The 24,347-nt window shown below is 51.6% G+C and overlaps 3 protein-coding genes across 6 annotated transcripts in view; all 3 read left to right on the plus strand.

Moving 5' to 3' along the window:
• The window catches only part of LOC102111241 (uncharacterized), a 194,726-nt gene that overhangs the window by 105,278 nt on the left and 65,101 nt on the right, over nucleotides 1–24,347 (plus strand). The window contains exons 7-8 of the mRNA XM_088063870.1: nucleotides 2,740–3,214; nucleotides 21,192–21,195. Of these exons, the coding sequence (XP_087919996.1) occupies nucleotides 2,740–3,214; nucleotides 21,192–21,195 (479 nt within the window). The remainder of the gene's footprint in view (nucleotides 1–2,739; nucleotides 3,215–21,191; nucleotides 21,196–24,347) is intronic.
• On the plus strand, nucleotides 9,053–12,132 carry LOC148182876 (olfactory receptor 14A16-like). Of its 4 annotated transcripts, none has more exons than XM_088063851.1 (2): nucleotides 9,053–9,248; nucleotides 11,115–12,132. In XM_088063851.1, exon 2 carries the CDS (start codon nucleotides 11,138–11,140, stop codon nucleotides 12,068–12,070), a length of 933 nt encoding a protein of 310 aa, XP_087919977.1. In that variant the 5' UTR covers nucleotides 9,053–9,248; nucleotides 11,115–11,137; the 3' UTR covers nucleotides 12,071–12,132. The 4 variants fall into 4 exon arrangements, with proteins under 4 accessions (XP_087919977.1, XP_087919976.1, XP_087919979.1 ...); XM_088063850.1 differs by lacking the exon at nucleotides 9,053–9,248 and adding an exon at nucleotides 10,321–10,447; XM_088063853.1 differs by lacking the exon at nucleotides 9,053–9,248 and adding an exon at nucleotides 10,322–10,567.
• The window catches only part of LOC148182877 (serine/threonine-protein kinase pim-1-like), a 10,708-nt gene continuing 7,584 nt past the window's right edge, over nucleotides 21,224–24,347 (plus strand). The window contains exons 1-2 of the mRNA XM_088064230.1: nucleotides 21,224–21,244; nucleotides 21,474–21,630. Coding sequence (XP_087920356.1) covers nucleotides 21,224–21,244; nucleotides 21,474–21,630 — 178 coding nt within the window. The remainder of the gene's footprint in view (nucleotides 21,245–21,473; nucleotides 21,631–24,347) is intronic.

A 24,347-nucleotide genomic window follows, 5' to 3' on the forward strand; every position in this document is an offset into this window, starting at 1 on the left:
TTTTTCTGTAGATCTTACGTGTTTCTGGTCGTCTTTTCTTCTCCTTCCTATCCTATGTACCTGGAACATTTTTGGATATCTTAATGTTACCCAAAATCTTAAGGGTTAACACTTTTTAGGTTAAATGAGCTAAATTTGCAAAGTTAATGCTATGGTAAGAGTTTTATGTTCAGTTGGATGTTGTATTAAACCCTTTGCCATAGTTCCTTGATTGTCTATATTTTGCCAGTTAAATTTTGTGTCATTTTGACCTTTTAGCTCAGTTGTTAGAGCATGGTGCCAGCATCACCAAGGCTGTGGGTTCAATCTTTGAGGGGGCATTCACTTAAGAGCTGGACTTGATGATCCTTGTGGGTCCATTCCTACCAAGAATATTCTTTACATCTGTCCATTTTGAGAAGATCTGGTTGGTGTTTCTCTTGTGCACCAAACTCAAGCACAGGAACCTTTGGTTACCACCAGCATTGAAGTGTTCCAGGGGGTTACAGCCCTGCAGACTCACAGTGGCCTCTTGTTTCCATGCGACCCCACAGTGTCCCAGTGGCCCTGTGGTTCCATGGGCCCAAGAGTGCCAAAATGATCCCCTTGGTTCCACAACTTCCCATGGTGTCACACTGGCTCCTTGGTTCCATAAGGATCTGGAGTGTCACACAGGTTTATGGCATTTGTCCTTGCTGCCCCTCACATCCCACTGCCCCACAAAGAGCCCCGAGCCACCCATGAGGGACAGGCCCTGCTGTGCCAGGCCTGGGCTCAGGGCTTGGCCTTTCTGCTTCCTCCAACCCAACCAGGGCTGGCTCAGCATTGCAGTTCCCTGCTCAGAGCCTTTGGCTCCTGGCAATCCTGGCCTCCAGGATCTGCTCTCACCAGTCCCTGGGGAGCCTTTGGCAGTCCCTGCCCTCAGTGGGGTTGATTGAAGCTCCAAGGGACTTGGAGTTTTACTTCTGACTCCTTGAGCAGTTTCTTTAGACTGAAGGAGGGACAAAGGAGGATCAGAGAAAGGAGAAGGAAGCACGATGTCAAGCACTCCCTGAATTCACAGCCCCCCCACCTGTGGGATCATCACTCCCATCCCACAGGTGACCAGGGAGGGGGAGCTCAGCCCAGATATCCTGAGGGGTTGTGGTTTTTTGGGGAAATGTTTGGAGAATGAAGAACTCCAAACCTGAGTGGAAAATGCCCCTTGGGGGGATACTGGGAGGTCCCAGCATCCCTACGTGAGGAGATGGAACTGGGGGAAGTTTTCAGATTCCTGGCACTCCCAGCAGCCAGAAGAGGTCAGGGACTGAGCAGACAGGGGACCCCCAGTACAAGCAGGACCCCCAGCAGCTGGGACAGGGAGGAACCCCTGAACACCAAAGGGGAGAGACCAGAGATGGGGAACTCCTGGGAGGCATTTTCAGAACTGAATCTTGGTGTTTGGGAGGTTTTTATGGACCCCATGTCCTCGGCTGCAATGCAAGATGTAACCAAAAGTATGTATTCTATCACCATCTGTTAAAACCTGCTGGGGCAGTTTTCATAATCTCCTCCATGAGCCATCCCTCATAACTGGGGGATATCTTCTGTTAATGGGCCAGCTGTTAAAACCAAGTGGGGCAGTGTTCTTTATCTCTTCCAGCACCCATCCTTCCTCCAGGGGGATATCTTCTGTTAATGGGCCATTGAGTCTCACTGCAGGACTGATAAAATGACATCATCCCATTGTGAGATGCTCCACCCAGGGGGAGGAGCCACGCATTCCTGCATGGATATAATCTGGGAATCAGAACACCACAGGCAGTCTTTCTCCACTGGATTCCCAGAGGAGAGACCAGACCCATCTACAGCACTAGAACTTCAGAGGTAAGCTACAATGTTCTACAGAATCATTGCTTCAACAGAACCACATCTGTCACTCCAGGAGGACTGCAGCCACCATTTAATCAGACTGCTTCTAACACCCTTACCAACGGGGTGTCAGATTGTATACTGACACTCTCAGCAAGTTGTTATTTTGTTGTTTTTCTTTTGTACTGCTGAATTTTCATTTTCCTTTCTTTAGTAAAGAACTATTATTCCTATTCCTTTATCTGAGATCACTTTGATATCAAGATTATAATAATTAGGAGGGGGTTGTTGCTTACATTTTTATCAAGTTCAATGGAGGTTCTGCCTTCTTTAGCAAACACCATTCCTTTCAAACCAAGACACCCCAGATGCCTGGGTGACTTCTAGAGAGGGCCTTGGACAGAGGGACCTTCAAACTCAACGTGCTCATTCCTTGTTTTCTCCCAAACCAGGATTTCCCAATCCCAGATCTTGGGCAGATGGAAAAGGAGGCTGTGAGGAAGAGGAAGATGCCCCAGGACACCCAGGCAGGTGAGGAGGAAGTCAGTGCCCCTTTCCCCCTCTCTCCTGCTCCATCTCCCAGCCCAGCCTGGCCCCCGGATGCAGGACAACCCCGCTGCCGACGCCGTCCTGCCAGGGACGCACTGGGGGGATCTCCTTCCCCTTCCCTCTGGCACGGAGGCAAATCCCATCCTCTCCTTGTCCTTCCTCCCCCAGACAAGGAGCTGAGGATGGAGACCAGGGAGGAAAAATCCTCACTGCAGAACCTCATGGAAGAGGCCGTTTTGAGCAGCTCCACAGCACAGGAATCCCATGGCGAGGAAAAGCTTCAGAGATCCTGCAGGAGGAGGGGCTCCAAACCCATCCCAGGGTGCTCTGAGGAGGAAAGACCCACCCTGTGCCGGGAAGGCGGCCGGAGATCCAGCCAGGGCTCTGAGCTGGTGGTCCATGAGCAGCTTCAGGATGGGGAGAAGCCCTACAAGTGCTTGGAGTGTGGGAAGAGCTTCAGCCAGAGGAAAACCCTGATCCGCCACCAGATGATCCACACTGGGGAATGGGCCTACGAGTGTGGGGAATATGGGAATGGCTTCAGCTGGAGCTCCCACCTCATCGTCAACCAGCGCATCCACAGTGGGGAGAGGCCCTACAAGTGTCCTCAGTGTGGGAAGAGGTTTTGGAGCAGCTCCAATCTCCTCCTGCACCAGCAGACTCACACGGATGAGAGGCCCTTCTGCTGCCCTGACTGTGGAGAGGTCTTCATGCACAACTCCCACCTCATCAGGCACCAGCGCATCCACACTGGGGAGAGGCCCTATGAGTGTCCCCAGTGTGGGAAGAACTTCACCCAGAACTCTAACTTGGCCAGACACCAACGGAGGCATCGGTAAGGGAAGCCCTGTAAATGCCCCAAGTTCAGGAAGAACTTTGTGCACTGTTCCAGCTTCATCCCCCCTTGGAGGACTGACATTGGGAAGAGACGTGGTGATCCATGTTCCCTGTGATCCATTCTTTGAGGACACCTGTACCTTTTCCTGCCCATGGCAATGTCATGATGTGGGCTTAAAGAACATGAGGGTCTGGCCATGGCCCTGTCATTATATTCAATCCCATCTCAGGTCATTGCCAGGGGCAGGAAAAGGACTCCCTCTCTCTCACCAGAGGAGAAGGGTGTCCTTTGCAGGCAGGAAGAGATACGTGGCTAGGAAGAGCCAGTCTGTGGTGGTTTATTTTTCCCTGTAATAGTTTTTCTTATCTATTCTGTTACCAAAATTATTTCTGTGTCTGTTTGTTCCTTATCCTGTTGCTGTTATCAATAAATTGTTCTTATCCCAGCCTGGGATCTTTGCCTTTTCTGCTTTCCATGGGAAGTGGGAGGGAGGAGAGCAGCAGTGTAGTTTTAGCGGGAGCAGGAAATTGGGGAATGCCATTCCTGAAGCCCAGCCTTTGGAAACCGAGCATCCCAGCTGGTGCCAGGCCTGGTTGCCATGGCAGCAGCCTTGGGAGTGGGTCTCTGGCTGGGGCTGAGGGAACCTCTTCCCTCTGGTGCCCAGGGACAGGAGTGGAGGGAGCGGCTGGAGCTGAGGCGGGCAGGTTTAGGCTGGATGTGAGGAAAAGGTTTTTCCCCCGAGGCTGCTGGGGCACTGAACAGGCTCCCCAGGGAAGGCTCCCAGCTCCAGGGCTGGCTGAGCTCCAGCAGCGTTTGGCCAGCGCTGCCAGGCCCAGGCTGGGATTGTTGGGGTGTCCTGTGCAGGGCCAGCAGTTGGACTGGAGGATCCCCATGGGTCCCTCCCAACTCAGCCAATTCTGTGGCTCTGTGATCCCATGAGCCTGGGGATGGGACTGCAAATGGTTGCCATGGCAATGGGCTCTGGCTCCAGGCCTGAGCTGGTGTCCATGGCAACCACCCCTGGCATGGGGTATCCATGGAGCTGCCAAGGGACTGACCAACAGGTGCTGTGATGGTTGCCATGGAAACAGACTATAGCAACAGGGGGCTGGTGATGGTTTCCTACCAAGGATCAGATTTGTTACAGGCCCTCAGAGGGGCTCCATGGGGACATTCCAAGAGTCTCCAGACTGTTCAGGAGCCACAATGTCACAGGCAGAGACAGGGACTCCATAGAGACCTCCCAGGGGTTTCTGGGGATGCTGAAGAGCCGTGTGGTCAGACGCAGTCCCAGCAATTCCATGGTGACATCCCAGGGGACCTTGGGCTGTAAAGGCACTGCTCTGTCACAGGCACTCCCGGGGGCTCCACGGTGACATCCCAGGAGCCCCCAGGCTGCCAAAGAGCTGGGATGTCACAGACACTCCCAGGGCTTTGTTTCATGGGTAGAGTGGGAGCTTCAGGCTAAAGCTTTATTTCTTTATTGGAGAAACTCCTGCTGAGTCATGAGGTTGGAGAAATGACACCCAACAGCCACCAGGGATCCTCAAATCCCCCTGGGATGCCTAGACTTTTAAATTCCTTCTAAGAGAGGAGACTGGGAGCACTAGGATCCAATCCTAGCCCCAGATGTTGTCAGATGTTTATGTGTAAAACATTGGACAGGTGAAATTGAGCCATAATGCAGTTTGTCCAACAGGATTAACAACAGAACACCAGATGTATTTCTATAAATACAGCTGTGATTAATTCTAATCATGATTAGACAGGAGGATTTATTTACACTACAGAGTAAACATAAAATAGAGTTATTTACTCCAGAGTAGAGGTGCTATAACAATTATTAGACTATAGTTCTGTAGAAGTAAATTTTAAGTAAACAGGGCCTTGCTGGAGTTGTTTGAGCCCATTCCAGGCACAGCCTCCTGCTCCAGCAGGAACTGCCTTTCCTGTGCCATGGCCAGGGCAGATCCCACTGCAGGAAAAGCCCCAGGCCAGCCCCAACCCAGGGAAGGGCTCGGGCACAAGTGCAGAGTGCCGTGCTGGGAGCTGTGCCAGGGACAGCCTGAGGCACCAAAGGCACCTTGGCAGCAGCAGCTGCTCCCAGGGCATGGCCAGAAGGCTCCCCTGGCACCCCGGCCTGGTGGCCAGCACTGCAGAGCTGCTGCTTCAGGGCTCATTTCTGGCTGGGCTCTGAAAAGCCACTGCTGCTCCAGGAGCCTGACTGGGAAGCAATTGGCCCCAGCACCTTGGGGACAAGATAATAATGAAACAACTCTTCATGCCAGCAGAGACAAGGCAGGGACAGAGGAAAGGGGAGAGCCAGGCCCAGGGGACATGGCTGCAGTGGTGATGGCTGTGAGGTCAGTGCCACTGCAGCAGCCTGGCTGGCCCTCAGCAGACATTCTGGCCAGGAAGGTTGTGAGGGCACCCAGCACATGAGAGAACCCACACAACAGCAATTCCATCCTTGGGGAGGGGCTTTCACTGTGTCAGGTTGCACAGAGCTCCTGCTCTTGGATCATTCTTGGGATGGGGCATTGACTTGTCTGGAAAAGCAGTTGCAGTTTTGTGCCACTCTCATAAAATACCCGATTAAAATATTTCCTCCTTCTAACAGATACAAATTAACTCTTGTTCACTTTAAAGATATTGATCCTTGTCAATGCAAGATTTGGGAGAAAATAACTTTGACCAGTGTTTCCATTTTCAGAGACCATGGAGAGGACCCAAAAATCTCCCAGGATGGGATTTGAAGGCCTCATCACATAAGCAGGAGGCAGAGTCTGAGGGCTCAGGGCTTAGCAGGTTAAAAGCCCTGCCAGAGGCAACTTGTGCAGCCCTTTGGCCATGGCTGCTGGCCCTGGGCCTGAGGCCAGCAGGGGACAAGTGACCCTGGCAGCCCTGGGGCCTCATTGCCTCCTTGTCCCTGCTCAGCAGCCTGGCAGGGGCCGCCCCATGGTGCTGCCCTTGGCATTGCACATCCCCACATGCCAGTGCCCCGGGAAGAGCCCTGAGCAATGAGGGAGGGACAGCATCTGCCTTGCCAGGGGCTGGGGCTCAGCCCTTGGCCCTTGGCATTCCTGAAACACATCCAGCTTTGCTCAGCACCACAGACACCTTTCCCTTGCTTGTCCCCAGCTGCCACCAGGGCCTCCAGTCTTCTGCTCTTCCTGGAACCTGGGGACGCTTTCTCACTCGTGTCTCTCATTTCAACTGCAAGAAACTTCAGTGTTTCCATCTGACTTGGAGTTCTTGAGGAGTTTCTGGAGCACACTCTGAGGGACTGAGTGTGATGCAAAGAGCCCCAAAGGCCTGAGAGGGTGATGAAAGTGCTGGTGCTGTGTCTGTGCTGCTGAGCTGGGCCGGGCTCCTGGCCCAGAGGCAGCTCCTGGCAAGGGCAGCGCTGCAGAGAGACAGCTCTGGCCAGGAGCAGCTCCTGAGCACAGCCCAGCAGGGCTGGGGCCCTGCCAGGGCAGCTCAGGGACACGAGCAGGCCCAGACAGAGCTGCCAGGGGCTCAGCACTGGCAGGGGCTGTGGGATGTGCCAGAGGGGGCTGTGTCACAGCAGCACCTCTGTGGCTGTGTCCTGGAGCCCCAGAGCAGCTGGGATGTCAGAAAGGGGCTGTGTGACAGCTCCGAGTGGGTTGTGTGAGGTCACAGATGGGGCTGTGACATCCCAGAGTTTGTTGTGTGAGGTCACTGATCAGCTACGACATCACAGAGGGGACTGTGTGACATCATAGAGCAGGGTGTGACATCGCAGTGTGGCTTTATGACATCACAGAGTGGGCTGGGTGATATCACTGATGGGGTTATGACTTCACAGAGAGGACTGTGACACCAGAGGTTAGATGTACAACATCACAGAGAGCGTTGTGACATCACTGAGCAGACTGTGACACCACATGGTTGTGATATGAAATCCTAGAGTGGGCAGTGACATCATAGAAGAGCCATGTGACATCTCAGGACAGGTTGTATGACATCACAGTGCCAACTGTGACATCACAGAGTGAACTATGACATCAAATGTTGCTCTGTGACATCACAGGGGGCTATGTGACATCACGAGGTGGTTTTGTGGCATATAGGAAGAGATGTGACATCACAGAAAGGTGGTGTGACATCCTTGGGCAGGTTGTGTGACACCACTGAGTGGGCTGTGATATCCCAAGTATTTGTGTGACACCTCAGGGGGCTCTGTGAGGTCACTGGGGAGGTGAGAAGTCCAGAGAAGTCCAACGCTGCCCTTGCCCACAGCCTGTCTGCACAGAAACACTTCCAGGGCTCTCTGCATTTCCCTTCCCTCACTCTTGCCTCACTCACACACCTCCTAACAACACACTTGGTGCTTTCAGCTGCAAGGAGTTCAAAGCTTGTCTGTCCTTCAGCAGCTGCTCTAATTCTGCCTTCAGCCAACTCTGGGGTTGTGTTTCTTGTAGAACTCCCTGTGTGTCTGAAACATTCCTTGTGTGGTTCTGCCTTGGGGAAGGGGAACCTCCCTGGTGGCACCTTGGGCTTGGCACACACTTGAGGAGGGTGTCTGTTTTCCATGGGGAAACTCAGGAGTTTTAAATTGCTAAATCAAAGAAGGAAAACCCCTCTTTGCCTGAGTGCAGCCAGTTCTGTGAGCAAAGCAGGTCCCAGGAGAGTGAGGAGAGACAGGATGGGGCTGGGGAATGTGGAGCAAGGTTGTCCCCACTGGGTCAGACCTCAAGGCACAGCTTCTCTGACCTGGCCAGACCTCCTTAGGAGAGACCCTGGATCAATATCCATCACTGAATGCTGCAATCCCCTCTGCTCTAAAGAGAACAGGAATAAAAGATATCCTTTTAAATAGGAATACATATTTCTTAGAAGTTCTTTGAACTATTTCTCCATAATTATTGTAGGAAACTTTCCTAAGAACTGCACCAGACCAGAGGGAAATCAAGGCACAGCCATCATGCCTACAAACATTAGGATTTGCTTGATCCTAATGAGCCCTGTGGTGCATTTGGAGCTGAGCCCTTGAACCTCAGGGCCTGAGAGAAGATTGCACAAACCTTTCCAGGAGTCAATGTCAGAGGAAAAACCCAAAGTGTCTCCAGGCATTAATGGGTGCCACTGAGGTCCATACTCAACACAGGCTCCTCATGGACTCCTTGGAGGAGAGAACTGGAGGCCAGGATTGCACAAAAACCTCTCAGAGACTCCAAGGCAAAAGCCAAAGTGCTTTGGAAAAGCTGCAGTCCCTGGGAGCATGAAGGAGCCCCCCAGGGCCATTCCTGAGCAAGGCTCCCCAGGGACTCCTTCCAGCAGATCCCTGAGGCCACTGGCATGTGGGCTAGGGGGGATGCTGAGGGCAGGCCAAGGGGGTGACAGTGGCCAGCCTTGCTGGGGCTGTGCCAGGAGGCCCCAGGGCCTCAGGACAAGGTGTCTCCTCACAGCCCTTGGTGGCACAGCATTGGTTGCTGTGGCCCAGGGCACCAAGCCTTGGCTTCTCTTTGTCCCCAGCTGTCATCAGTGCCTCCAGTTCTCTGCTCTGCCTGGGGCCTGGGGACACTTTCTCAGTCACGTCCCTCAGTGGGACCCATTAAAAGGAAAAGAAACTTTGGAGTTCCATTCTGACTTGGAGTTCTTGAGAGCTTTCTTCCCCTCCCTCTCAGGGACTGATGTTCAGGGTCTCAGCAAAAAGCCCCAAGAGGCTCATTAAAGTCCTGCTGCTGTGTCTGTGCTGCTGAGCTGGGCTGGGCTCCTGGCACAGAGGCAGCTCCTGGAGACCAAGAAGAGCTTCAAAAGCACATTTCTCTTGCTGAGCAGCTCTTCTGCCAGCCCAGCAGGGCTGGGGCACTGCCTGCAGCCACCCTGGGCACAGCCCAGAGGCACAGAGAGCTTCAATCAGTCAGGGCTGGGAAGGTGCTGAGAAGTGCCTGGGGCAGAATCACTGCCAGCCCTTGACACAGGAAGCCTCTGGCTGCAGGACAATGCAGCTGCAGCTCCTGGAGGCATCTCCTCAAGCTGGAACATCCCAGTGCCTACAGACTCTGTGAGTACAGCTCTGAGTATTTCTGGTGGAGGGGAGGTGAATGCTCAGGAACTCTGACATGCTGAGGGTTTCTGATCAGTCATAGAATATTTCCAAGATAAGGATTTTGATAAAAATGAGGATATTTTCTAAGACTTTTTATTCAGTTTCCTACTATTGCAGAACGGCAGGGAGGGGGGATAACTATTAAAGGTATTAGGAATTTTGTCAATGCCTGAGACATCCAAACTGTTACTTTTAGTGATCAGTAGGTTTACAGGAGATTCCTAATGTGCTTTCAGCCACTCTGCCCATGGACTGCACCATGTAAATTATACAAGGAGCACAGCAAGTCAGGGGCTGCATAAAAGGGAAGTTTGTGCTTTTTTAATCTAGTGCTTTGGGTTGCCTGGATGGGAAATTGCACATTGATATTCAGCTCTCATTTCATTTCTCTATTCAACCTCTTGTGATAGGTTGCGATAAACTAAAAAAAGTAAATTCGCAGATCTTAACCAGGCACTGACAGAAATCAGCACAGGGCCCCTTACAGGCAGCATCAGTGCCACTTTTCCTGCCTCCTCAGGGTTGCTCTGCCATTGCCATCAGAACCTGCAGAGCCAGAGCTGCCCCCGGGCAGTGCCCTGTGCTGGGAGGGCTCTGCAGGGCAGAGCTGAGCCCCCAGGGCTGGGCTGGGTGTGGGCAGCACTGGCAGGGCCCAGCCCTGGGCACAGGGCAGCAGCTGCTGGCAGGGAGAGCTCCAGGCAGCAGAGCCCTGGGCAGGCAGTGGGGGGAAAGTGCCACCAAACTTTGCTGGGATATTTAAAATCCTCTCCCAGCTGAACTATTCCATGATTACTCTTTTACAGATCCCTATGCCAAGACACAGCAAATGTCTCAATGCAAATGCCTGAGGGTGACTGTCCTGCACTGGTGCTGCCTGGCAGGGGCTGGGCAGGGCTGGGCAAGGAAAGGCTTTTCCTCAGGGCCTGGCTCTCTCTCCTTGTCTTGCCCAGGTGCTCCTGGCATTGCTGACGAGCTCTCTGGGAATGGCAGCTCCAGCTGCATGGTCAGGCCCAGCCCTTGGGCTCCTCCTGTGCAGGCTGGGCACAGCAATGGGGTGTCCCAGCTCCCTCTGCCCCAGGAGCTCTGGGCAGGGCAGGCTGGGAGGCTGGGAATGACCCGACTCTCCTCCAGCAGTGCCATGGACAGGACCCTTGGTGTGTCCTTGGGATGCCACCCAAGCTGTGAGCTGTCTCCAGGGGACACTGGGGACAGGAGTGTCCTTGGCCAGGAGTGGGGCTGAGACTCTGAGAAAGACTGAACCAATTTGCTCTGCTGTGGGTTCCTCTTCTCTCAGCTGTGTCAGGCTGATTTTCAGGGGAACACAGTGCCTGCCCTCGATCTCAGAAAGGGCAGCTGGGGACAGATGGAGCGACAGAGCAGCTCCCCTGACCCTTCACTGAGTTACAGCCAATGCTCCTGCATTGCACATTTCTCTCTGATCTCTCTGGGCACACCCAAACCCTCTCAAACTGCCTTTGGCCATCACCATGCCTGAGCCCTGGGACAGGAGATGCTGCCAGGCTCCTCTGCCTCAGGAGCAGTTTGGGATGATGCAGTCCCACCCCAGGACTGGCCCCTGACCCTGTTCCCATGACCCCACTGCTGCAGAGCAGAGCTGACTCCTCAATGTTCATGGGCAGAGCCCCTGCTCATCACGGCAACGGGGGCAGATCCCAGCTGAGCTCCAGGCATGGGGCTGAAAGAAGGGCTCTGAGAAAAGGAAAACTGGGTGGCACAGAGCAGCAGGAGCCGGGCTGGGAGAAGGGACTTGGACATTGCTCAGCAAAGTCTCTGACTTGTCACTGTCTCCTCCTTCAACAGGACTCCATGGCCAGAGTGAAGAAATGTCCAACAGCAGCTCCATCAGCCACTTCCTCCTGCTGGCATGGGCAGACACGCGGCAGCTGCAGCTCCTGCACTTCTGCCTCTTCCTGGGCATCTCCCTGGCTGCCCTCCTGGGCAACGGCCTCATCATCAGCGCCGTAGCCTGCAGCCACCACCTGCACAGCCCCATGTTCTTCTTCCTGCTCAACCTGGCCCTCAGCGACCTGGGCTCCATCTGCACCACTGTGCCCAAAGCCATGCACAATTCCCTCTGGAACACCAGAGACATCTCCTACACAGGATGTGCTGCACAGCTCTTTTTTTGTGTGTTTTTTGTCTCAGCAGAGTATTTCCTCCTGACCATCATGTGCTATGACCGCTACGTGTCCATCTGCAAACCCCTGCACTACGGGACCCTCCTGGGCAGCAGAGCTTCTGCCCACATGGCAGCAGCTGCCTGGGCCAGTGGCTTTCTCTATTCACTGCTGCACACAGCCAATACATTTTCTCTGCCCCTGTGCCAGGGCAATGCCCTGGGCCAGTTCTTCTGTGAAATCCCACACATCCTCAAGCTCTCCTGCTCCAATTCCTACACTAGAGAACTTGGGCTCATTGCAGTCAGTGCCTGTTTAGCACTTGGCTGTTTTGTGTTCATTGTTTTCTCCTATGTGCAGATCTTCAGGGCTGTGCTGAGGATCCCCTCTGAGCAGGGACAGCACAAAGCCTTTTCCACCTGCCTCCCTCACCTGGCCGTGCTCTCCCTAGTTATCAGCACTGGTACATTTGCCTACCTGAAGCCCCCCTCTATCTCCTCCCCATCCCTGGATCTGGCGGTGTCAGTCCTGTACTCGGTGGTGCCTCCAGCCCTGAACCCCCTCATCTACAGCCTGAGGAACCAGGAGCTCAAGGCTGCAGTGTGGACACTGATGACTGGATGGTTTCAGAAACATTAAACTCCTGCCCAATTTTTGCAAATCACTTGTAATAAAAGTCACCTTTGATATCTCTTATTGGTTTAATTTTGGAGGATCTTTTCTGTTGTTTTACTTTTCAATATTGTCCACAATAAAATGTCATTATTTGTGCCATTTCTCATTTTGTTTCTCCCTCCACCTTCCCTGTGGCCACAGACTGTGTCAATGGGGGGCTGTGCTCTTGATGGATTTAAAGGAAATAAAGGATCTCCCAGCAAAGTTTTCTCCAGAGATCCCCCTTTTGTTCCCTTCTCTGCAGCTGCAGCAGCAGTGTCTGTGTGCAGAGCTGGGGGCAGATCAGTGCTGGCACAGCAGCTGTGCCCAGGAGCAGCAGCACTTGGTGTTGCCAGTGCTGCTCCCGTGCCACTGCCCCGCTGCCCTCCTGGCCCTGGTGTTGCTGCAGGGCCTGAGTGCTCTCGGGGCCGGGCACAGCCCTGGGGGTGGCAGTGCCGGGGCTGCAGCAGGGACAGGCCATGGGCACTGCTGGGGCAGCGCTGACGCCTCAGGGCAGGGCCTGGGGGCTCCAGGCTCCTTGCCCAGGCTCTCTCAAGAACACGGCCAGGCCAAAGCTCAGCACAGAAAACCCCCGTGAGCAGCCCCAGGGTGGCCGTGGGCAGGCTGGGGACAAACAGCATGGCTGGGGCTCTGCAAGGTCCCTGGGGGAGACGGGAAGGAGCAGCAGAGCAGGGGCTGATCCATCCCCACTGTGCTGGACACCCCAGGGCAGCGTCCCAGAGCGTCCTCATGGAGCTGCCAACAACATCCCCCCTGTGCAGCCCTGGCCTCTCCCCCAGCTCAGAGAGGTGCCGCATCCTTGCAGGCACATGTCATGAATAAAATCTCTCAAGAAATCCACCCAGGATAAAATACTGTGTTTAGTTAGGTACAGTTAATGTTCTTATCCCATTTGTAAACCTTGTACCCCTTGTTTACTTCAAAGGTTATTAGTAATGTTAATTACTTACCAGTTTCTGAAGTGTTTTAAAGGTTCTTATGAGACATTCCTGTACCCTTTCCCTTACTTCCCTGCTACCTTGTAACAGAGCTGCTCCCATGGGGGCTAAATCAAACTAACAAAAGCAACCCATTAGAAAGGTATGCCACAGAAGGAGGCAACTCCCATGGTCCCTGTGCCACACTAGAACAAAGAAACTCCCAGGAAACTGGGCAACCGAGTAAAATGGAAACTAAGGCATGCAGGACACCAAAACAACGAGCTAACAGAGGAATAAAAGGACAAGGAAACGTATTCGAGCAAGCTATGATGCAAGATCATCTCCCTGCATCACCTAAGCCTGCTTAGAAACCATCTTCCTGCATCACCATGACCTCAAGAGGACTGGAAAGGACTGACAGCCCTAGACAGCCAACCAGAACAACAGGTCCCTGACTACTCTCATGAGGATGGAAGCCCCAGCTCTGCAGTGTGTGCTGCAAAGCTGAATTGTGTCTCCTCTTTGGAGCTGACAGTGTGGAAACAGCTGTGGTGCAAGCAATCCCTTGGGTCCCCCCACCCCAAGAGCTGAATCCTAACAAAGGCATCAAACAGGAGTCTTGTCTCCTGGCCAATTTCTTTCAATTACCGTGTGCTGCAGGGGCCGTGGCCGAGGGGACCTGGACCCACCCGGAGCTCCTCCCGGAGCCCAGCGGACTCCAGCTCAGCGGGGGCCGGCAGCGGGGCACGGCTTAGGCTCGGCAAGGTGTGAGCAGCCGTGGTCCGGCCCAGCCTCAACCGGGGTCCCGCAGCCTCCCGTCCCCACCCGGTCACTGCCGGGGCTGGCCCGGCCCCGCCAGGCCGAGCCTGTGCGATTCAGCCCTTCTGGGACACAGGGCCAGAAAGACTTCAGCCCTGAAGCAGCAGGCTTTGAGTTCAAGCCTTGGGAAGCACTTGCCAAAGGCTTGATGGCAATTCATACGTTCATCAAGTCACCCCACTGAAAGTTATGTTTCTAGAATCTTCCCGGATCTCTCCCCCGACTGGTTGCAATTTGTCGCAGTATTTTGCATCTTTCTAACCTCAGTCTGTGTCTGGACCCATGCCCTCAGACTGCGCCCTCACACCTCCCCTAGATATTGTTGTGTCTGCCCCTAGTCCTGGTCTTTGCACTTTGCTCCTGTGCTGCGCAGGCTTTATGGGCCTCATCCCTACTTGATTTTCCTATTCCAGTTGGTTTTGGGGACTCCAGCAAACCCGCTCCTTTAATTTCCTCCTCGGTTGCCCGGCTGTCAGGGGACCCTGAATTTTAAGGATTGTTGTGGCCACTGTCAGCACAACTGCAAGGGCCGCAGTGCAGCGGGGCCCGGCCCGACCGGCAGCCGGGTACCTCCTCAAAGGTGGAAGCAAGAGAGAGATTTCCCGGGCTTGCCTGTCTGCAAAATGTCAGTCTCACAGAGGTGGAGCCAGCTTTTTAAATGCTTTAATAGGTAGTCAGTTCCCACAGCTAGCCAGCTCTTGGATTTTGCTTGGCACAGAGGCAGCTCTCGCTTAGCAGCTCCTCTCAGTAAAATCATTTCCATGGGGGGCTTCTTCCCTGCTCACCAAATAGCAATTCATGCAAAAGCAGCACAAACTGTTCTTCCTGTCCTCCTATCTTTGCCAGAGAGTGCCTTTCAAAGGGATAATAATTGGGAGCGAGGGAGTTTACATTTTCCATTGCAAAGGAGCCTCCTGCCTCCCTTAGCAGGCCCCTGTCTTTCAAAGGAAGACACACACGGTCTCCTTTTGCACCTTCACTTGGCCCCAGCCACTCCTGATCATTTGAAGGAGCGGCTCAGAAGAAGGGGCAGCAATCCCCCAAGGCCTGGGCTGCTCCAGGCTGCTCCTGGTGCCTTGGGCTGTTGAAGGGGTGCCGGGGTGCCCTTTGTGACACAGGCACGGGGTGCCGGGGTGGCCTTTGTGACACAGGCACGGGGTGCTGGGGTGCCCTTTGTGACACAGGCACAGTGCGTCAGGGGCCATGGTGACACGGGACTTTGCGGTGCCCAAAGTCCATTGTGACATGGCAGAGCCCCGCCCCGGCTGGGGGGTATATAAAGGGCTTGTGGGGCCTGGGTCAGTCCCAGGACAGTGGCTGTGTCCAGGTACCTGTGTGTGCCACAGGACTGCAGGCACGGAGGAGGAGAAGGCGAAGCCCAAGTCCCAGCCCCCCAGGCCCTGGCCCGGCTCACAGAGAGCCCAGGCCTTGAGGGAGCAGCAGGAGGAGGCTGAGAGGGCAAGCAGAGGGAGGAGAGGAGCCGTGGAGTCCTGCGCTGAGGAAGAGGCAGAGCTCTGCCCAGGAGAAATGAACAAGTTCCAGCAAGGGACTCCAGGGGAAGCCTGCACTGAGCCACAGCTGTCCCCAGGAGAAGCCCATAGCTGCCAGGAGCTCTCTGAGTGGGATGAAGGCCTTGAGCAAGAGCTGGTCCAAGTATGGGGGAGTTATTGGCATTTCCGGGACTGGGATGAGGGCAGGGAGCAAGAGCCCTCCCCAGTTGTCTCCGAGTGGGACGAGTGCAGGGAGCAGGAGCCGTGGCAGGCGGACAGCGATCACTGTCAGGAATTCTCAGATTGGGAAGAATCTCCTGAGCAGCGGCTGTCCCCAGGAGAAGGCACGAGCCGCCGGGCACTCTTGGACTGGGAAGCTTGCCGCAAGCAAGAGCTGTCCCAGGATGGCCAGGAGGTGACTGGTGGCAAAGCAAAGAGAAAATCCTCCAGGTCCAGCTGGGATGATGACAGTGATGGAGAGCTGGCTCAGGACAGCAGGGAATACTGCGACATCCTGTGCAGCCAGCTCAAGCCCTGGCAGCGGGAGGACGATGACTGGGATGAGGTGAGCGTCCTGGAGCTGCACGAGGAAGGAGAAGAGGCCAGGCAGCAGAGACTGGCAGATTTAGCCCGAGAGGGAATCCTGCTGCCTGTCCCTCGAGAAGCTTGGGTGGAGTGCCAGGAACCCAAGCTGTGATCGCAAAAGCAACTCTGTGCCGGGCCTGGCCCTCTGGCAGCCCAAGCCACGGTGGAAGATGTCTCTTCTCCTGGGCAGCCGCTTCCCCACAGGAAAAGCCGCTCGCTCTTGAGGCGGGCGCTGCGGGCACTGCGGGGGCTGTGGGGGCTGCGGGGGCTGCGGGCACTGCGGGTGCTGCGGGGGCTGTTACGCTGCCCCTGCCTGGCAGCACAGCCACAGGATCAGCGCCCGCTGCCAGCAGTGCTGGGCTGCAGATGGCGGCTGCCCCGCGGCCTGCCCGGCGCCCCAAGGGAGCCACACGGGCTGCCCCGGCCTGCGCTGGCCCTGCGGGCTGAGTCAGCCCCGGCCGCTCTGCGGCACCTCCGGGGCGGCTCCCCGAGGGCACACGGCAGCCCAAAGCGGCACCCGAAGGGGGACCCTCGCTGCCGGGGCTCAGCGCCGCATCCCGGCCCATCGTCCGGCCGGGAAGGCACCTGGAAAGCCATCGGCTCCCGGCGGCAGCCTGGCACCGCCAGTGGCACCCCTGCACCGGGTCCCCGAGGGCCACAGCCACACGGCTCTTGGCCCTTTGCAGGGACACTGGCTCCAGCTCCTCCCTGCTGGACTCCACGGCCATTTCCTCTCCTCCAGAAAGGACTCCATGCTGATCCTGTGGCACTTTGGCCATGAAGAATGGACACAGACAGGAGGTGTTGCTCCCAGTACACGACAGCGGCCTGCTGGACTGCAACACACACAATTCTAACAAAAGAAAAGAAAGTTGTGTTTAGGAAGGTAGTAGTAGGAAAGGAAAAAAACCCCAACACACCCCCCACCCCCCCCAATAAAACCTGCATAAGACCCTCCAGAAACCAAAAAATGATAAACAATAAGAATAGGAATATTAGGAAGAAGAGGTAGAAGCTGAAGTAGATGAAGACGTAGTAGTATTTAAAACATGGAAAATTAAGAATAAGAATAAAATGTTGGAGTCTGGAATATAGAGTGTGTGCCCTTGTTTCTGATACTTAGTTAGAAGATCCAGTTATAAGTTCCCCCAGGCAGGGCAGGTCCCTGGGTGCTGCCCCTGGCCCAGATAGTTTTCAGATGGAAAAACTATCAGAAGTAAGGTTTTAGAAGACAAAATGTCTTCCCTGCTGACAGCACCGTAAGGAATAGCTGCAGGGCAGAGTTTTAAAAGCAGAGGTTGTCTTGACCTCTCTACAGCCTTGCATGGTGCTCAGCATGATAGATCAGGGGAAAAAATATTATAGTGGGTCAGACACATCACATTGCAACAGAGATGTAACTGCACCGCTGATTTTTCCATGGTTCTGGATGACAAGAACTAGGATACTGCATTTAATATGACTACAAGAAGGGTTTGGAAAGAGAGAGTTCAGAAAAGAGCAACAAAATAATTAAGGGACTAGAGGGATTTACCTATGAGGAAGATTAAAAGAACTAAATAAATATGTCTAGTTTGGCTAAGTGATAACTAAGGAGAGGCATTTCAACCATCTACAGATGTTTGACTGACACACACACACTAGGGAAGGAAAGGAATTACTTAGCAGGAAACAAGCAGGTATATCAGGGAGTAATGGAACGAAATTAAGAAAGAGAAAACTGCGGAATTTAAGGCAAATCCTCCTGACAATGGGTTCTAATAGTCTGTAGAAAACATACCAGCATATGTGCAACAGGGAACAGTCTTGCATTGATAAGGAGGGGGACTTAAGTGACTTGATGGGCCTTTCCAATCTCAAATATTTATGATTCTATAATTAAGCATTATTAAATTTAATGACATGTGCCATTTTGTTTTCAGCAAGTTCTGACTGTTGCCTCAGGTCATAAGTGTGCAATTATTTCCTAACTAAAGGTCTTACTTTTTTACTCATGAATACTTATGAAATTAACTAGGCTGGTCTGCTATATATTTTTTTTCTTAACTTAAATTGAATTTCTATTAATGCATATATATTTTATAATTATAACTATAATTTAATTATAATGCCCAGATGAACACAGGGGCACTTCTTCCTCTGAGGATGAACTGCGTGCAACAAAGGGAAAAAAAAAAAAAGTTACATGATATTTTCAGCTAAGAGCTGTTTACAGAGCTTTGAAAGCAGATCATGGCCACATGAAAAGCTTCATGTCACTGCTCACCCCTGTGTCACAGCACCACTCAGCAAATGAAAACAGGTGTTTATGTGCTATTGCCCAAGCTCCTGGCCAGGATCACAGCTGGTGGGTAGCAAGTTTCCTCTATTTCTCTTTGGCAAACTCCTTGGTTTTGATCCACATGCTTGCTTGTGCCAAGATATATTCCAAAATATCCCCCCAAATGGGTACAAACCTAGGGAGTGATCAGGAGGTTGTGGTCTCATGTGAGCAGTCATTTTGGGGATCCAAATGGTTTGTTCTGCTCTGTCTCAGACAGTGTCTGCTGCCTGAGTGTGCTGCAGCTTTTGCTGATATTTTACCATTGCCTGTGTTATAAGCACAGTTCCTCAAGAAGGTTCATACAACCTAATTCTTTATTACCTAATATATTATTAGGTGAATTATTACCTAAATATATCTTTTGTCCAGGAAAGAGTGAAAGGCAATCTGTGATGCCTGCTGCTTTTGTGATACTTTCTTTCAGTTTCCCCAGTAGTGCAGCTGCAGACTGCGCACACTGTATCATCAATATCTGACACTCACACTCCCTTCACTCTTGACTACTTGCTTAAAGCTCCTCTCTTATTATGTGTGCTGGGCTCCAGCCTCAGCCAGGGCAGTAAATGGCAGCAGTTTCACATCAGGATGTGGTGACAGCAGTGCCTGCAAACACTCTGGTGTAGCACTGGCAGCGTGGGCTCCCTCCTGAAGGACGAGATGGATCTTCCCCAGCCCCGATAGACAGAGTCCCCTCTTTGCTACCTGCCCCTGATCCTGAGCCCAGAGATGCTGTCTGCCAGCACGTGTGAGAGCTGGTTCTCTGAGGAGATCAGAGGATGTGAGAGCCTGACAATTTCATCCCAGAGAAGTAAATCCTCAGTGAAAGAGGCTGGGTGCTGGCATTACAATAGTCTCAATGCTAATTACCAGAAATCTAGTTTCCAAATCTTTTCACTTTTAAGATAACACTGCAGCAATCAGGCTGAAGTGGGATAATTAAACGAAGCACTGTCTCCTCTCCCCTCCTCCCCCCATCACTCTGCAGCCCTGTCTGTCATTTCCCAGCACAGAATGGCTGAGATGTGAGATGTGGGAGGCTGATAGGGAAGCTCAGTATGTAAAATGCTGAGTGCATTTTACAGGAGGTGTGGCTTCAGCACAGCTTTCTCACTAGGAAAGAGCCACAAGAAGCCCTGGCTGCTCCTGTGGATGGTTTATCACTGAGCTGAGGCCAGTCAAAAGTCGGTGAAAAAGATGTAGGCAAAGAAAGAGAAGAAGGAATGAGAATATTTTCCCCTTTTCCCAAAGCAAGAACAGGCAAAATCTTGCTCTCCTTTTGAAACCCACAGGTTGTGAATCCAGTTTTGGCAGCTGTGATAAATGTCCTGAAGCATCCAAATACTTGGGGTATAAGGAAAGGATTACTGCTTGTCAGAAGTTGTCTATCTTTTGAATATTCTGCCCAAAGCAGCAAAAAATTGAGTAACAACTTGGTACTGACAGCTCTTCATTAAGATACAGCAACCTCAGCCATTGCCTTAGTCCACAGTCTTCTCTCTGCCTCCACGGCTTAATAAAACAACTTTAAATGTTGCAGTTTTGGTCTTAAACCAAGAAGAGGAATTGTTCTTTCACATTGTTTTGGTTTTAAAGCAGTAACTAAAAAATTACTAGAAAACTTACTTATTTCTTGCTGTGAGATATGGATTAGAGCAAGAGCAAAACAGGCTTAAAACTTAAAAGGAAATAAAGGAAGTTTATTAACAAAACTACAAGAATAAGAACACCAGAATAAACTTCCAGAAAACCCTTTTATCCCCCACTACCCAACCATTTCCCTTGTTCACATGACAACATAGAGACAAAAAACTTTGGTGTTTAAAACAGTTCCAATTCCTGCTAGAGTCTTTTCATCAGCCTTTGTAGAGAAACAGAAGTCTTCTTCTGCTAATCTATGGAGTTTCTCACTAGAAAACTATTTCTGTTATAGTTTTCTATTTTTCTGATGCCAGCTGCCCGGAAATCTGTCATCAGTTCACTCCTCCCATTTCACATCACTCTGAGGTGTGTTACGGGTCAATGAGTCTAGGGATGTCATTTTTAAGGATGAGTTATTCAAAGGCAAAAGTCCTCTTCATCTGTCTCTGTGAGCTTCTCCGGGAAACAGTTTTCTCATTGCCCTCAAGGCCTCAAATCTTCGCTCCACTCTGTTCCAGCACCTCACTGTATCACAATTACTCTACTTTTTGCTCAAAATCCACACTTTGAACACTCCATTCCTCCCAATATACTCTGTCATGAATTAAAGGAGTTTTTGTCAGAACACTATTGTCCATCTCCATAGATTTAACAGAAAAATATTTCAGCTTATAAAGCATCTCCTTATTCCCTCTTCCCCATCTAAAACTTAACTCTTTTCCTCACGGTCTTTGATGGTTTTTATGATGTCTTCTTCATGTTGATTGTCTCTCTCTGTCTCTAGGAAAAAGGAGTAATCTGTATGTTTTATCTAGGTAGTAAAAGAATTCAAGTCTTGGAAAAGCTGCAAGTGTTCATGGTGTCAGGTTTCAGTCCAGCAGCAGAAACTACAAACTAAACCAGGCTGGCCGGCTCCGTTTCTCCCCCCCCGCCCTCTGCGACCTTGTCCAGCCTGGAAAGGGGGGAGGAGGAGGCCAAGACAGAACCTTGTTACCTTGTCAGAAGCTGGAAACACAAAGCGAACAAAAGAACTCTGGCTTTACATCTTAAGGTGGTGTTCACAAGTTGATCTCACTTTTCAGTGGTCAATGATAAAAACAGGGCCAGGAGACCTTCTTCTCCTGTTTTAAAGCCTTTATTAGAATCAGCTTGGGGTGGGGGCCCGACAGGTCGCACACACACCGCCGTCGCTCCCTGAAGCGGCTCGGAGGAGGAGGAATGCGGCTCTTCCTACGGAGTGCAATGTAGACAAAGCCGGGATTTCCGTCCTCGCGGGTAAACCCGGAGTCCCCTTTGGCTCGAAAGTCCAGGGGTGTCATCCCTAGCGAGTCTCTTCCCGGTCATGGCGAGGAAAGTGGAGTTGGTGGGTAGTGTCCCTTGATCCTGACCTTAGGGCATCGTTCTCAGTTTCTTTATTTAGTGTTCCAATGCTTCATAGATCGGGTTTTTCGTCCGAGGTTGTGTTTTTCGGTAGCTGATTTGCATAAGCCTCGATCGCCACCTTGGGAAATCCTCCTCCCCGGCCGCCGTTTCGGGAAGTCTCTGGTTGTCATGTTGGGAAGTCTCTTAACTCCGGTTGCCGTGCCGGGAAGCCTCCAACTCCGATCACTGTGCCGGGAAATCTCAAACTCCGGCTGCCAGGACGGGAAGCCTCCGACTACGGTCGTTGTGTTGGGAGGTCTCGAACCCCGGCTGCCGTGTCGGGCTGCCGTATCGGCAGGTCTCCGACTCCGGCCGTCATGCCGGAAAGTCTCTAACCCCGGCTGCTGCGTCTGGAAGTTTCTAATAGGAGCAACAAGGAATGGTTTGGCATGGAACTCAGAATCGGTATGCTTTGTAACCTGGAATAGAGGCTGGAAAGAACACGTGCAAAACCTGGCTGGCGGCTCCGGTCGCCGGGGCGTCCCCGACCCCGGGCGCGGCCGGACAGGAGTAACAAGGAACAGCTCGGCAGGGGCCCAGATCCGGACCGTCTCAGAACCTGGAACAGAGGCTGGAGAGAACACTTGGAAACATGGACTGCAGGTAGGGCTTATTTATATCAGTCAAAACTGCTGTCAATTCTTAGAAATGACTGATAATTGGTCAGGAGAAAAGACTCCCATCAGCCACCAGCAGCTTCAACTTCCGTAGCTCTCAAAACTATCTTAAAGGTAAAGTCACCCCATGACACTTACTTATTTCTTGCTGTGAGATATGGATTAGAACAAGAGCAAAACAGGCTTAAACCTTAAAAGGAATAAAGAAAGTTTATTAACAAAACTACAAGAATAAGAAAACTAGAATAACCTCCAGAAAACCCCTTTTTCCCTCACTACCCAACCATTCCCTTGTTCACATGACAACATAGAGACAAAAAACTTTGGAACTTTAGTGTTTAAAACAGTCCCAATTCCTGCTAGAGTCTTTTCATCAGTCTTTGTAGAGAAACAGAAGTCTTCTTCTGCTAATCTATGGAGTTTCTCATGAGAAAACGATTTCTGTTATAGCTTTCTATTTCTCTGATGCCAGCTGCCTGGAAATCTGCCATCAGTTCACTCCTCCCATTTCACATCACTCTGAGGTGTGTATGGGTCAAATGAGTCTAGGGATGTCATTTTTAAGGATTCAAAGGCAAAAGTTCTCTTCATCTGTTTTTGTGACCCTCCCTGGAAACAGAAGTTTTCTCTTTGCCTCTCAAAAGGCCGCAAATCTTCAACTATTACTTTTCTCCCTCTGTTTCAGTATCTCAAAGCATCACAACCACTTCACTATTTGCTCAAAATCCACCCTTTGAACACTCCTGATATACTCTGTCATGAATTAAAGGAGCTCTTTTTCAGAACACTATTGTCCATCTCCATAGCTTTAACAGAAAAATATTTCAGCTTAATTAAAGCATCTCTTTATTCTCTCTTCTTCATCTAAAACTTAACTCTTTTCTTCACTGTCTTTGATGGTTTTTATGATGTCTTCTTCATGCTATCTCTCTCTTTCTCTTCCTTCTCTCTCTCTGGGAAAAAAGAGTAATCTGTAAATTTCATCCAAGTAGTAAAAGAGTTAAAGTCTTGGAAAGCTGCAGATGTTCATGGTGTCAGGTTTCAGTTCAGCAGCAGAAACCAAGCCAGGCTGGCCAGCTCTGTTTCTCTCCCCCCACCTTCTGTGGCCTTGTCCAGCCTGGAGGGGGGTGGCGAGGCCGAGACAGAGCCTGTTACCTCGTCAGAAGCTGGAAACCAAAGAGAACAAAAGAACCCTGGCTTTACATTTTAAGGTAGTGTTCACAAGTTGATCTCACTTCTCAATGGTTAAAACCGCCACCAGTTCTCAGAAATGACCAATAATTGGTCAGAGGAAAAACTCTTATCAGCCTCTTGCACCTTCAACTTCCTCCCAGCTCCCGAAGCTATCTTAAAGGTAAAATCACCCCAGGACAACTATGCATCTCAATACCCAGTTCCCGTAACTCTCCCCCTCTCTCGGAACCTTCGTTAACAATACAACAGAAAAATTCTCCGGACCGTGCATCTCAGTACTCAGTTCTCATGAAATCTACTCAGACTTTTCCTCCCTTCTCAGAAACTTAGTTAAAAAACCAACAGAAAATATGAATATGCAACAAACTTCAGAAGAAAGAAAAAACTGAGACTGCACAGCCTCAAGCTGTAAAAACTGTATAAAAACTCATCTCTCCAAAAGACAGGCGGTGAACGTGGGGGAATCAGTGTGCTAGAGGCTGGTTCAGAGTTCACCCAGCGCCAATCCTGAGCTCGAAGCTGACTGTGATTGTAGTTGTTTTCATAATTTGATTTTGCAATTTTTTCAATAAAATTGTTATTGATAAATTTGGCTGAATTTCATTTATTACAGTGTACATGCACCTCAGCAGGGCTACTGATTTCACCCCTACCTCAGGCTCACCACCCTTGGGCCTGCTTCCAGACAGCCCAGCTGCATCCCCTTCCCCCTTCAAACCTAGTTTAAAGCCCTCTCAATGAGTTCTGCCAGTTCATAAGAAAAAATTCTTCTACCCTTAAGAGAGATGCAGCCCATCCAGTTCCAGCAGGCCGGGTGCCAGAAAAGTTGCCCCATGATCAGAGAACTCAGAATTCTGTCGATGACACCAACCCTTGAGCCACTTGTTGATAATGTGTGCTCTCCTATTGCTTTCACTTTTTTTCTGCCACCAAAGGGACTGAGGAAAAGTCTACCTGTGCTCCTGCCCCATCAACCACTGAGCCAGTGCCCTGAAGTCCCCTTGTCCTCTTTTCAATCTCATCTCTGCCAGCCTGGAGTAGCAGCAGTGGATAATAACCAGAGGGCTGGATCAGCCCAGGGAGTCTCTCAGTGATACCCCGTAGCCGAGTCCCAGGGAAGCAGCAGACCTCCCTGTGGGATGGGTCCAGTCAGCATAAGGGGCCCTCTGTTCCCCTCAGAAGGGAGTCACCCACTACAACCACCTTTTTTTTTCTTTTTAATAAGCTTTGTAA

This window comes from Pseudopodoces humilis, chromosome 18 (assembly GCF_049639895.1).
Source record: "Pseudopodoces humilis isolate 2021_Gansu_Grassland_sample_001 chromosome 18, ASM4963989v1, whole genome shotgun sequence".
In the NCBI taxonomy this organism is placed as follows: domain Eukaryota; kingdom Metazoa; phylum Chordata; class Aves; order Passeriformes; family Paridae; genus Pseudopodoces; species Pseudopodoces humilis.

Excerpts from the sequence above, each read along its gene's own strand:
- LOC148182876 (XM_088063850.1), top strand. The coding sequence starts at position 10,405 with ATGACCCGACTCTCCTCCAGCAGTGCCATGGACAGGACCCTTG. Across the intron at positions 10,448-11,114 it reads TGCCATGGACAGGACCCTTG|GACTCCATGGCCAGAGTGAA; the intron begins GTGTGTCCTTGG and ends CTCCTTCAACAG.